The 12,315-nt window shown below is 43.9% G+C and overlaps 1 protein-coding gene across 3 annotated transcripts in view; it reads right to left on the bottom strand.

Moving 5' to 3' along the window:
- Nucleotides 1-12,315, bottom strand: part of atrn (attractin) — a 329,788-nt gene that overhangs the window by 221,748 nt on the left and 95,725 nt on the right. For all 3 annotated transcript variants that reach the window (XM_080194537.1, XM_080194632.1, XM_080194724.1), the window contains exon 9: nucleotides 920-1,103. In XM_080194537.1, coding sequence (XP_080050663.1) covers nucleotides 920-1,103 — 184 coding nt within the window. The remainder of the gene's footprint in view (nucleotides 1-919; nucleotides 1,104-12,315) is intronic.

Here is a 12,315-nt window from a genome sequence, read left to right as displayed (position 1 = left end):
AGGGGGCACAGCCTCAAGATAAAGGGGGGGCGGTTCAGAACGGAGTTGAGGAGGAACTTCTTCACTCAAAGGGTGGTGAATCTCTGGAATTCTCTGCCCGTTGAAGTGGTGGAGGCTGCCTCGCTAAATATTTTTAAGAAGCGGGTTGATGGGTTTTTGATAAGAGAGGGGATTAAGGGTTATGGGGAGAGGGCGGGAAAGTGGAACTGAGCCACGACAGATCAGCCATGATCTTATTGAATGGCGGGGCAGGCTCGAAGGGCCAGATGGCCTACTCCTGCTCCTATTTCTTATGTTCTTATGTTCTTATGTTCTTATGTAACCATAATCATATTGAGTGGTGGTGCAGTCTTGAAGGGCGCAATGGCCTACTCCTGCACCTATTTTCCATGTTTCTATGTGGATTCATTCCCAGCAGTTCAGCATCTTCACAGGACAAGCATGGATAAGGGCTAAGTGCAACTCTGCCAAAATCACACTGTGAACTCAAAAGTATTGACTCATTCCTACTCTCTTCTCTGCTTGTCTCATAGTTATGGGCTATCTTCCACTCATCAACATCGGGCTTCAACACAGTGAGACCTTCTGAAATACACCGATACATAACTGAATTTCTTTCATCTGCACAGCTGTGATTCCCTCAGAACAATTCAATGGCGTAGAAATATCAATGCTGATGGTAAATGATTAGACTGTACTTTTCTAAGTTGTCCACAAGCTCATCCTCTATTTTCAATTTACGAATCTCCCACAGTTGTAAAGGTCACAGACCTTAAAATCTTTTTTTAAATATCAACCTTGTGTAAAAAAGTGTCCTTCATGCTTCATCCTTCAGGGTGAAAACATGATTAACAATGGATTAAAGGTAAATGCTACTTCAGGAAAAACACACAGAAAAACATCAATCTCTCACACTTACCATGTACTTGTATCCACATCATATTTGTACAGGTCATCAGTAAGGCCATACTTATTAGCACTGACAGCTTTGTATCCACCATGTATGTAAATTGCCCTCGTGTTGGGATCAAAAACACTGCTGTGACCATATCCTCCTTGAACCAAGGCCCCATTTGTTTGCTGTATACGCCATGTATTTTTACCTGTTTCAAAAAAAAAGCTGCGTATTACTTCAAACACGTACCTTCAAACACAATTAACATTCATGTTGAATCTGGATCTACATCATGGCAGAAAAGGAGGTAAAGTTATACAGGCATTGCCTGCCAAATAATTATATGCTTAGACCCTTTCTCCTGCTTTCTCACCATACCCCTTTAAGTTCCTTGAATAAGGATTAAACTCTGCCCATTTTTCCATGCAACTAATCTTAAACATTAATTCATGCTCAGATCATCTTTGTACACCACTGGGCCTTTATTTCCTCAACCAATTGGCTGCTTATTAAGACAGGAAAGCCAACAGCACAGAACTGCAGCCAAGCTGACCTGAGCATAGGTCAGTTTAGTAGGGGATTCTGATGGTGGACAGGGTGTGGCCAATGATGGACTAAGAGGCAACAGGGTAGCTTGTTGGCCTGGAAGAAACACTATTTGTTCGCAACTAATACTTCAAGGATTTGGCCTTTTTGCAACTGACAGGTTTTCTCAAGGGCTTGGAAACCCAGCTACTTGTGGTTTAAAATAAAATTGAGATTGAAATGAAGGCATGCAGCTTTATTAAAATGGCTGATCCAACTTTTACAGACTGACTCGTCATCCACAGATCAGTTCACTTCAACAATAAGTTGTCACGGCCAAATTAAGTTGAAATCATGCGCTAGACTTCTTAAATTTTAACATCTGACTGCATCTCCCACCCACCTTCTTGAGAGTTAACATTCGGCTCAGTGTTTCCACTCCACACACTGCATTTCTGCACAATCCCCACGGCTTTCAATATGGACTGTGTTTCAACAATGGTTTGTGGTAAAGTACTCCACAGTCTAACCATTCCGTGTAAAAAAAAAAAAATTTGCGTCACTAACTGGGGCAGACACAACCCAGTAAAACCCAATTCAAGTGCCAATTGTGGCAAAGGTGGATTTGATGTGTAAAAACAAGAGAGTTAAATAGCCTATTGACACTCAATGTCATGTAACATAACCATAATGATTACCAGGAAAAATACCAGTGATCAGAACTGATGCTCAATTCTGACAGAATTCTTTAAGTGCTTATTTTAAGATATAAAATAAAGCATTCCTTCATGCACATGAACCAACTGAATCCATTAATTCCTGAAGAAACCTTTTCCCAACATCCATGATTGGACATGGCTATTCCACAATCTCATGGGAGAGTAACTTTATTGGTTTATCTATTTTAAGTTTACCTGTGGGTTATATTAGATTCCAAAATGATCTCAGCATAAATAAGCTAACTATCCAAATCACATCTCCTGTAAACAAAACTCCGGCTCAAGCAGAAAATGCCACACATCAGCCAGTTGTTGATGTTCAGCAAGGCCAGTGAGCTCACCATGTATCACTTTGCTAAACGTATGCCTTTCATGACCAACACTATGAAGAATGGTTGGTGCAGTTGTACAAAGCTCTGGCTTTGACACAGGGTCATCTGGACTCGAAACATCGGCTCTTTTCTCTCCTTACGGATGCTGCCAGACCTGCTGAGATTTTCCAGCGTTTTCTCTTTTGGTTTCAGATTCCAGTATCCGCAGTAATTTGCTTTTATAAACCCTTGTTGCCCCTATTTTCAATGTTTGAAACAATAGAATTCTGCTGGGGAACTAAACCTGAGTTTGTGCAAAAGCATTTCAGACAAAGCAAGCCTGCAAGGAGAGGTGGAAAATTTGGTCTTGGATTCCTTGTTAAAAGTTAAGTGGAAGCTTTGTTTGAAAGGGTGGTTGGGTTTTTAATTTTAAAGAGTGTATTTTTGGGAGTGGAATTTGGATACCCACATGTATCAATCATTTGGAAGGACTGAGAGAAGAAATCTATGAAAGATCCGTCAAGTGCCATCTGGTTCGGAGTGGGGCGTTATTTATTTATGAAAACTATATATTTGTGCCGCTAAGGGGAAGGTAAAGGAGTTTCGTATTATAATTAAACATTTCAATTTTAAATTCTTTTGTTGTTGCTAAAGCTAAGTAGTAGTCTTGCAACTCTGTTCCACCCCGTTTTCTAAAAAACAGTAAAGTTGCGATCTTCTGAGCCAGGATTCCAGTCTGGAATCTTCTCATCCAATAGTAACACCAACTGGGATCATAACACAGTAAGATGAAGAACAAAACAATTGGAAAAGAGAGACAGTTTGAATCAAACGCCTGGAGCTTCACCTCCAATAAAAAAAGGTTCTTCAATTCCTAATGTTCAGTCATACTGATGATATAACACAGGAACGATATCCAAGTCATCTCATTTTCAGATGTTGCAAATGCATTCCACCCATGTCTGGACTCCACAAATGAGCACACTGTGAGATTCTCTCCACAGTCAATGGCAGGGTGAAGGAAATACTCCAATTTCCACACAAGGAAAATGAGCCGCATAAAACTAAACATAAGAGTTCAAATCCTTATTTTCCGGTTTTAAAATCAAAAGCCTTTTCATCATCTACAAACAATTTTTTAAAAATTCTTTCACAGGGTGTGGACATCCCTTGTTAGGCCAACACTTTCACTGCTCATCTCTAAGTGTCCTCGAAAAGATGGTGATGAGCCCCTTCTCGAACAGCTTTAGTCCATGTGGGATAGGTACATCCACAATTCTATTAGGGAGGATTTTGACCAGTGACAGTGAACCAACAGCAATATAGTTTCAAGACAGGATGGTGTGAGTGGAGAGAACATGGGTGGCCCCATGTATCCACTGTCTTTGTACTTCTAGGTGGTAGAGATCATGGGTTTGAAGATGCTATTGAAGAAGCTTTAATGAGCTGTTGCAGTGTATCTTGATGGATGGTACGCACTGCTGCCACTGCATGCCTGTGGTGGAGGGAGTGTATTTTCATAGTGGTGGAAGAGGTAGCAATCAAGCAGGCTGCTTTGTCCTGGATGGTGTCCAGTTTCTCCAATGTTGTTAGAAATACAGTCATCCAGACAAGTGGAGAGTACTGTCTCATATTTCTGACTTGTGCCTTGTAGATGGTAGGCAGGACTTGGGGAGTCAGGAGGTGAGTTACTCGCCACAGAATTCCCAGTCTTTGACCTGCTCTTGTAGACACTATTTATATTTGTTTATCTTTATTGCCATACAGTGCAAAGCACACAGGCACAATAATGAAAACAAGAACAGTGACAACATCAGATAATACACACACAGAAATCAAGCTCTGTTTCTGACAAGCCTTCTAAAAGTCACTACATTTTCAGCATTCACAACAAAATCAGGCAAAATATTGCAAGTATCAACAATTTTATATTAAAAATTGCAAATATTAAGCCATCAAACAAATCTCTGCAGTTTGTATTAATAAATTACTGTAATTGCAAGTAAAGTACTTCTCAGGCTTAGAAGGCCATGTTTCAATTTATAGACTTCAACCAAATCAAAAATCAGTCTTCTCATCTTTAAAGATTGTAATCCAAGAATTCTTAAATGCTCCTCATAACATATTCCCCTCACGCCTTACTCAGTTAATGGCATGGGTACATGTCCATAGCTCCTTGAAATTGGAGTCACAGGTGGACAGAGTGATGAAGGGCAGCATTCAGCATGCTTGTTTCACTGGTCAGAACATTGAATACAGGAGTTAGGATGTCTTGTTGAAGTTGTACAAGATATTGTTAAGGCCACACTTGTATGTACAGTTTGGTCACCCTATTATAGAAAGGATATTATTAAACTAGAAAGACTACCGAAAAAATTTACTAGGATGCTACCAGGACTTGAGGGTTTGACTTATAAGGAGAGTTTGGATAGACTGAGGCTTTTTCCCCTGGAGCATAGAAGGCTGAGGGGTGATCTTATAGAAGTCTATAAAATAATGAGGGGCATAGATCAGCTAGTCAATATCTCTTCCCGAAGGAAGGGGAGTCTAAAACTAGAGGACATAGGTTTAAGGTGAGAGGGAAGAGATACAAAAGGGTCCAGAGGGTCAAGTTATTCACACAGAGAGTGGTGGATGTCTGGAATGAGCTGCTAGAGGTAGCAGAGGCAGGGTACAATTTTGTCTTTTAGAAAGCATTTATGTGGTTTCATGGGCAAGGTGGGTATAGAGGGATATGGACCAAATGCAGACAACTGGGACTAGCTTGGGGGTTAAAATAAGGGTGGCATGGACAAGTTGGGCCGAAGGGCCAGTTTCCATGCTGTAAACTCTTATTTTCCTAGTAATACATCTTTGCAGTCTCTATACATGTATGTATCTCTCGGAAAATGTAGATTCCAAACTGTGGATACATTTTCCAGATGTGGGCAAACCAGCTGCTTATAGAGTTTAAGACAAACACTGACATCCCGACTCAAAAGGGATGCATTCGGTGCTCATAAGACATATTCTACCCGTCAGACTGCCTGAGCCACATGATTCGTAAACTTCAGATCACTCATAATTAGACCCAAATCCTTTTCAATAGTTGAATGCTCTAAAGGCTGCCCCTCAATACGGTTTTGTGAATTAGGATTACTGTGACCAAAATGGAGAACTAAACACTTTGCCACATTAAAGGTAAGTTGCCACTTCTTGGGCCCACTGCGCCACAGTAGAGACTTCACTCTGGAAAAGTCTTTTTGAGTGTCCTGGATTATTTTTCTTCACTTCCAAATAAATTTTAATGTCATTGCATATTTCAAAATTGTAATATGCTGAATCTAGTCATTAATGTCATTAGTATAAGTCACAAATAAAAGGGCCCTAAGAGAAATTCACCCTTGTTGGAGGTAGTCATTGCCTGGCACTTGTGCAGCACAAATGTTACTTGCCATTTATCAGCCCAAGCCTAAATGTCCAGGCCTTACTTCATATGTGCACAGACTGCGTTAGGAGTGTAATGAAATCATGTGTTGGATTTGATAATTGCCAACGAACAGCGACCATTTCCACATAAGCCCAACAAAAATGATTTTATCCACTGGTAAAGTGTGCCATGGCAACTTCTTGTGAGCTGTCCCCAGGGAACCTTCTAATACCATCTTTTACTCTCGTCCTATGCTACAGTATATTCTGCACCCTATCCTTTCCTTCTTTCCTATGTACTCTATTAATGGTATGTTTTGTCTGTATAGTGCGCAACTAACAATACTTTTCACTATATACCATCATAAAAATCAACCAATGCAGATAACTTGTTCAATAACCACACGGAATCAAAGGCTTTGAAGTCTCCAAGTAAATTGTGTCACACCACTGGCATTTGTCAATGTAGCAAACACATCTTCTAAAAATTCAAATAACTGTGAGACACACAAGCCTCCAGGGCAGAAGCCAAATTGATTGCCTCCAATAAGACCACACTCTTTCCAAAAAGTCCAGATGGTCTGTACGACACAAGATTCCATTAATATTCCAACGTGGTAAATGAAACTGACCAGCTGATAATTCTCAGCATCCTTTCTGCTCCCTTTCTTTAAAAAGATCAACAAGAGCAGTTTTCCATTCTTTAGATGTTCCTCCATCTTCCACACAGCGTTTAAACAGCTGACAACAGAGATGCAATACAAAATCTGCCGCTTTTCAGAACATAATCTAGTCCAGGAAAACCAAACATTCTTGCGACTGAACAGCTTTTGTTGAAGGCCATTAGGAAGCTTATGGTCTCCAATCAGTCAGCTGTACATTGAGACGCAACCAAGAATTGACTTAAATCTTCAACAGTCTATGACTGGTCTAGTTCAGTTTCTGGTCAATCGAGGATGGTGCTTTGGGGGGTGGGGAGGATGGTGCTTTGGGGGGTGGGGAGGATGGTGCTTTGGGGGGTGGGGAGGATGGTGCTTTGGGGGGTGGGGAGGATGGTGCTTTGGGGGGTGGGGAGGATGGTGCTTTGGGGGGTGGGGAGGATGGTGCTTTGGGGGGTGGGGAGGATGGTGCTTTGGGGGGTGGGGAGGATGGTGCTTTGGGGGGTGGGGAGGATGGTGCTTTGGGGGGTGGGGAGGATGGTGCTTTGGGGGGTGGGGAGGATGGTGCTTTGGGGGGTGGGGAGGATGGTGCTTTGGGGGGTGGGGAGGATGGTGCTTTGGGGGGTGGGGAGGATGGTGCTTTGGGGGGTGGGGAGGATGGTCCTTTGGGGGGTGGGGAGGATGGTGCTTTGGGGGGTGGGGAGGATGGTGCTTTGGGGGGTGGGGAGGATGGTGCTTTGGGGGGTGGGGAGGATGGTGCTTTGGGGGGTGGGGAGGATGGTGCTTTGGGGGGTGGGGAGGATGGTGCTTTGGGGGGTGGGGAGGATGGTGCTTTGGGGGGTGGGGAGGATGGTGCTTTGGGGGGTGGGGAGGATGGTGCTTTGGGGGGTGGGGAGGATGGTGCTTTGGGGGGTGGGGAGGATGGTGCTTTGGGGGGTGGGGAGGATGGTGCTTTGGGGGGTGGGGAGGATGGTGCTTTGGGGGGTGGGGAGGATGGTGCTTTGGGGGGTGGGGAGGATGGTGCTTTGGGGGGTGGGGAGGATGGTGCTTTGGGGGGTGGGGAGGATGGTGCTTTGGGGGGTGGGGAGGATGGTGCTTTGGGGGGTGGGGAGGATGGTGCTTTGGGGGGTGGGGAGGATGGTGCTTTGGGGGGTGGGGAGGATGGTGCTTTGGGGGGTGGGGAGGATGGTGCTTTGGGGGGTGGGGAGGATGGTGCTTTGGGGGGTGGGGAGAATGGTGCTTTGGGGGGTGGGGAGAATGGTGCTTTGGGGGGTGGGGAGAATGGTGCTTTGGGGGGTGGGGAGAATGGTGCTTTGGGGGGTGGGGAGGATGGTGCTTTGGGGGGTGGGGAGGATGGTGCTTTGGGGGGTGGGGAGGATGGTGCTTTGGGGGGTGGGGAGGATGGTGCTTTGGGGGGTGGGGAGGATGGTGCTTTGGGGGGTGGGGAGGATGGTGCTTTGGGGGGTGGGGAGGATGGTGCTTTGGGGGGGGGGGGAGGATGGTGCTTTGGGGGGGGGGAGGATGGTGCTTTGGCAGGGGGGAGGATGGTGCTGGGGGGGGTCGTCAATCAAAGATGATGATAGTGGGGGGACGCTCAGTGATCGTAATAGCTATAAATGTCATGGGGAGATGGTTGAATTCGCCCTTGTTGAAGGTAGTCATTGCCTGGCACTTGTGCAGCACAAATGTTACTTGCCATTTATCAGCCCAAGCCTGAATGTCCAGGCCTTACTTCATATGTGCACAAACTATGTCAGGAGTGTAATGAAATTTCTCTTCAATTACCTTTATGAGTGTGGCTCACTGAGAACAAGAGCTTTATACTAGCATTCCATCACTCTAGTGTAACCTTTCTGAAGGTAAATTAAAAGATATCAATCTGGTAGAAGGTGCATTCGCAGCAGTCACTACTGTATGAAAGTTGATAACTTGGATCCACTCCTTCAACTTGGGCTGAACCTGAAACGCACTGGCTGTGTTCAATTCTTGCATCAATATCTGGCGGCTTTGTTGAGTATTCTGGAAATTTTCAAGAAATTCTGGGGTGCTTTGCATGGCCAAACTTATGAGGTATTTGTATTTGTTTGACTCTGCACCTAAGGATCCTTATAGTGAAGAAGCTTTTCATCAGACGGTGTTCATACTGAATGGAAGTTTCAGGGACCAAAAGAGAAAACCAACACCATTTTTTTTGTATGGACAACGTAGAACAACCATGGGGGAAGACTATTGAGCTACTGAAGGAAGCACATCTTCTATTTGTTTAAATAAATGACACCACTAAGCAATTTGTATATATGACAGCAAACAAGATGGTTGACAAATACCCAAAATTAACTTCCTTGGGAAGCAGGGGTGTCAACACTGACCAGGAAGTTAACTGGACCAGCCAAATACTATGATTACGAGGGTTGGTCACTGACTGGGAATTCTGCAGTGAGCAACTCACCTCCTGAACCACTAAAGCCTGTTTGTCATCTAGAAGCACAATTCAGGAGTGTGCTGGGATACACTCGAAAGAATTAGTGCAGCTCAAATTCCTCACCTATGGTAACTCAACCATTTAATCAGCACATCTTTCACCACCTTATAAACATTCAATCACTTGTGCATCATGACTGCAGTGCCTATTATCTATAAGAAGCATTTCAGCAACATGCCAAGGCTTCTTAAATACATCTCCCAAATCCACAATCTCTACCATTTAGTAGCACAAAGGTAGAAGGTGCATGGTAAATTGGTATTATGCAGTGAGATAGGGCAAATAAATTGTAATAGTTAAGGATCCTCTAGGGAATCATGCTAGAATTTATCAAGAAATCTAGAAATCTATCATGCTAGAATTTTAAGTTCAGTTTGAGGGTGAGAAATTGCAGTCCCACATGAACATTCTGGATCAAGGCCTGTGGCACATTGGAAGAGTGGGAAGCTTTAAAAATCAACAAGTGTCACAAGTTGGATTATATTAACACTGCAATAAAGTTGTGAAAATTCCCTCGTTACCACAGTCCAACGCCGGTTCGGGTATACTGAGGGAGAAATTAGCATGGCCAATGCATCAAACCAGCATGTCTTTCAGACGGTGGGAGGAAACCGGAGCACCTAGAGGAAATCCACGCAGATACAGGGAGAACATGCAGATTCGGCACAGACAATGACCTAAGCCAGGAATCAAACCCAGGTCCCTGGCATTGTGAGGCAAGTGTGGAGCTGAGAGACAGCAAGGCCACAACTGTGGAACCCTCTTTTGAGTGTCTCAAAAATGACATTCTTGAATTTATTGCAAATCATGCTCAACAATCTAGCATGTTGCAAACAATGGGCATTTTATATGCTATTAATGTCTGGTTTCAACAATTAGCACTTAACTACCCAAACCCGAACGAGACTCAAAAAACAACCATAGAAATAAATCCTATATGAAAGAAAAGCAATTTGCTTGATTCAATCACTAGAAGCCAGCTGCAGTGGCTGAGGAACAACAGCTCATACTTGGCTGTTCCAGGAAACGTCACTGGTTTTCAAATTGCTTAGAAACTCAGAGATACTTATGTAACATGATCCTCTAAACTCCAGTAAAAAATCCACAGCTACATTCAATGAAAGTGGAATTTATTATTTTTCAGTCACTGCAAATCAGGATCTGGTTATACACTATTTACTTAAACAAAGGCATGTTCTCTCCCGTATTTTCACTTCCTTTTTTAATTCAATAGTCCATGCAAATTTGATGCCAGCTTTAAGAACAAACAAAGAACAAAGAAAATTACAACACAGGAACAGGCATTTCTGCACCAACCATGCTACGCGATTTAACTAAAACCCTCCACTCTTCTGGGGACCATATCCCTCTATTCCCATCCTATTCATGTACTTGTCAAGACTCCCCTTATAAATCACTATTGTATCTGTTTCCACTACCTCCCCCGACAACGAGTTCCAGGCACCCACCATCCTCTGTGTAAAAAAATCTGCCTTGTACATCTCCTTTAAAACCTGCCCCTCGGATCTTAAACTTGTGCCCTCTAGTAATTGGCTCTTCCACCCTGGGAAAAAAGCTTCTGACTATCCACTCTGTCCATGCTCCTCATAATCTTGTCAACTTCTATCAGAGTCGCCCCCCTCCTCAACCTCCGTCGTTCCAGTGAGAACAAACCAAATTTCTCCAACCCGTCCTCATAGCTGATGCCCTCCATACCAGGCAACATCCTGGTAAATCTTTTCTGTACCCTCTCCAAAGGCTCCAGCCTCTTTCTGGTAGTGTGGCAACCAGAATTGAATACTATATTCCAAGTGCGGCCTAAGGTTCTATAAAGTTCCAACATGACTCGCCAATTTTTAAACTCAATGCCCCAGCCGATCAAGGCAAGCATACCATATGCCTTCTTGACTACCTTCTCCACCTGCGTTGCCACTTTCAGTGACCTATGTACCTGTACACCCAGGTCCCTTTGCCTATCAATATTCTTAATGTTCTGACATTTACTGTATATTTCCTATTTGTATTAGACCTTCCAAAATTACCTCACGTTTGTCTGAATTAAACTCCATCTGCCACCTCTCCGCTCAAGTCTCCAACTGATCTATATACTGCTGTATCCTCTGATGGTCCTCATTGCTATCTGCATATCCACCAACCTTTGTGTTGTCCGTAAAATTACTTATCAATCCAGTTACATTTTCCTCCAAATCATTTATATATATTAATAATAGCAAAGGTCCCAGCACCGATCCCTGAGAAACGCCACTTGTCACAGTCCTTCATTCAGAAATGCACTCTTCTGGTCTGTAATTACCTGGATTATTTTTGCTACCCTTCTTGAACAAAGGAACAACATTGGCTATTCTCCAATCCTCAGTGACCACAACACCACACAACCTTGCCTCAGCAACCTCTGCAAGACATGCCGGATCATCGACATGGATACCATCATCACACATGAGAATACCATCCACCAGGTACACGGTAAATACTCTTGCAACTCGGCCAACATTGTCTACCTGATACATTGCAAGAAAGGATGTCCCGAAGCATGGTACATTGGGGAGACCATGCAGACGCTACGACAACGGATGAATGAACATCGCTCGACAATCACCAGGCAAGACTGTTCCCTTCCTGTTGGCGAACACTCCAGTGGTCACGGGCATTCAGCCTCTGACCTTCGGGTAAGCATTCTCCAAGGCGGCCTTCACGACACACGACAGCGCAGAGTCGCTGAGCAGAGACTGATAGCCAAGTTCCGCACACGAGAACAGTCTCAACAGGGATCTTGGGTTCATGTCACACTATCTGTAACCCCCGTGATTTGCCTGGGTTTGCAAAACCTCACTCACTGTGCTGTCTGGAGACAATACACATCTCTTTAACCTGTGATCAGTGCTCCTTCCACACACATTGTCAGCCACTTTAGGACTTGAACAGCAGGTTAGGTGTAAAGATTTGCATTCTAATCAGTAATCTCTAAACTGTCTGTGCTTTATATGCTCTGTCCGAGGCCAGAACTCTCCATTCACCTGACGAAGAGGGAAACCTCGAAAGCTTGTGCGTTTACTATCAAATAAGTCGGTTGGACTAAAACCTGGTGTTGTCAGATTTTTTACTGTGTTTACCCCAGTCTAACGCCAGCACATCCACATCATGACATTCCCTGTAGCCAGTGAGGATATAAAATTTCTCTCAAGGCCTCAGCAATTTCTTCCCTTGCCTCCCTCAGTATTCTGGGGTATATCTCATTCGGCCCTGGGGACTTGTCTACCTTAATGTTTCTCAAGAACCCCAATACCAACTCTTTTTT

The sequence above is a fragment of the Carcharhinus amblyrhynchos genome, chromosome 1, assembly GCF_965287045.1.
Source record: "Carcharhinus amblyrhynchos chromosome 1, sCarAmb.v2.hapA, whole genome shotgun sequence".
NCBI classification, from domain to species: Eukaryota; Metazoa; Chordata; class Chondrichthyes; order Carcharhiniformes; family Carcharhinidae; genus Carcharhinus; species Carcharhinus amblyrhynchos.
Note: the sequence above shows the minus strand (reverse complement) of the source record. Positions and strands in the feature narration are given on the sequence as shown.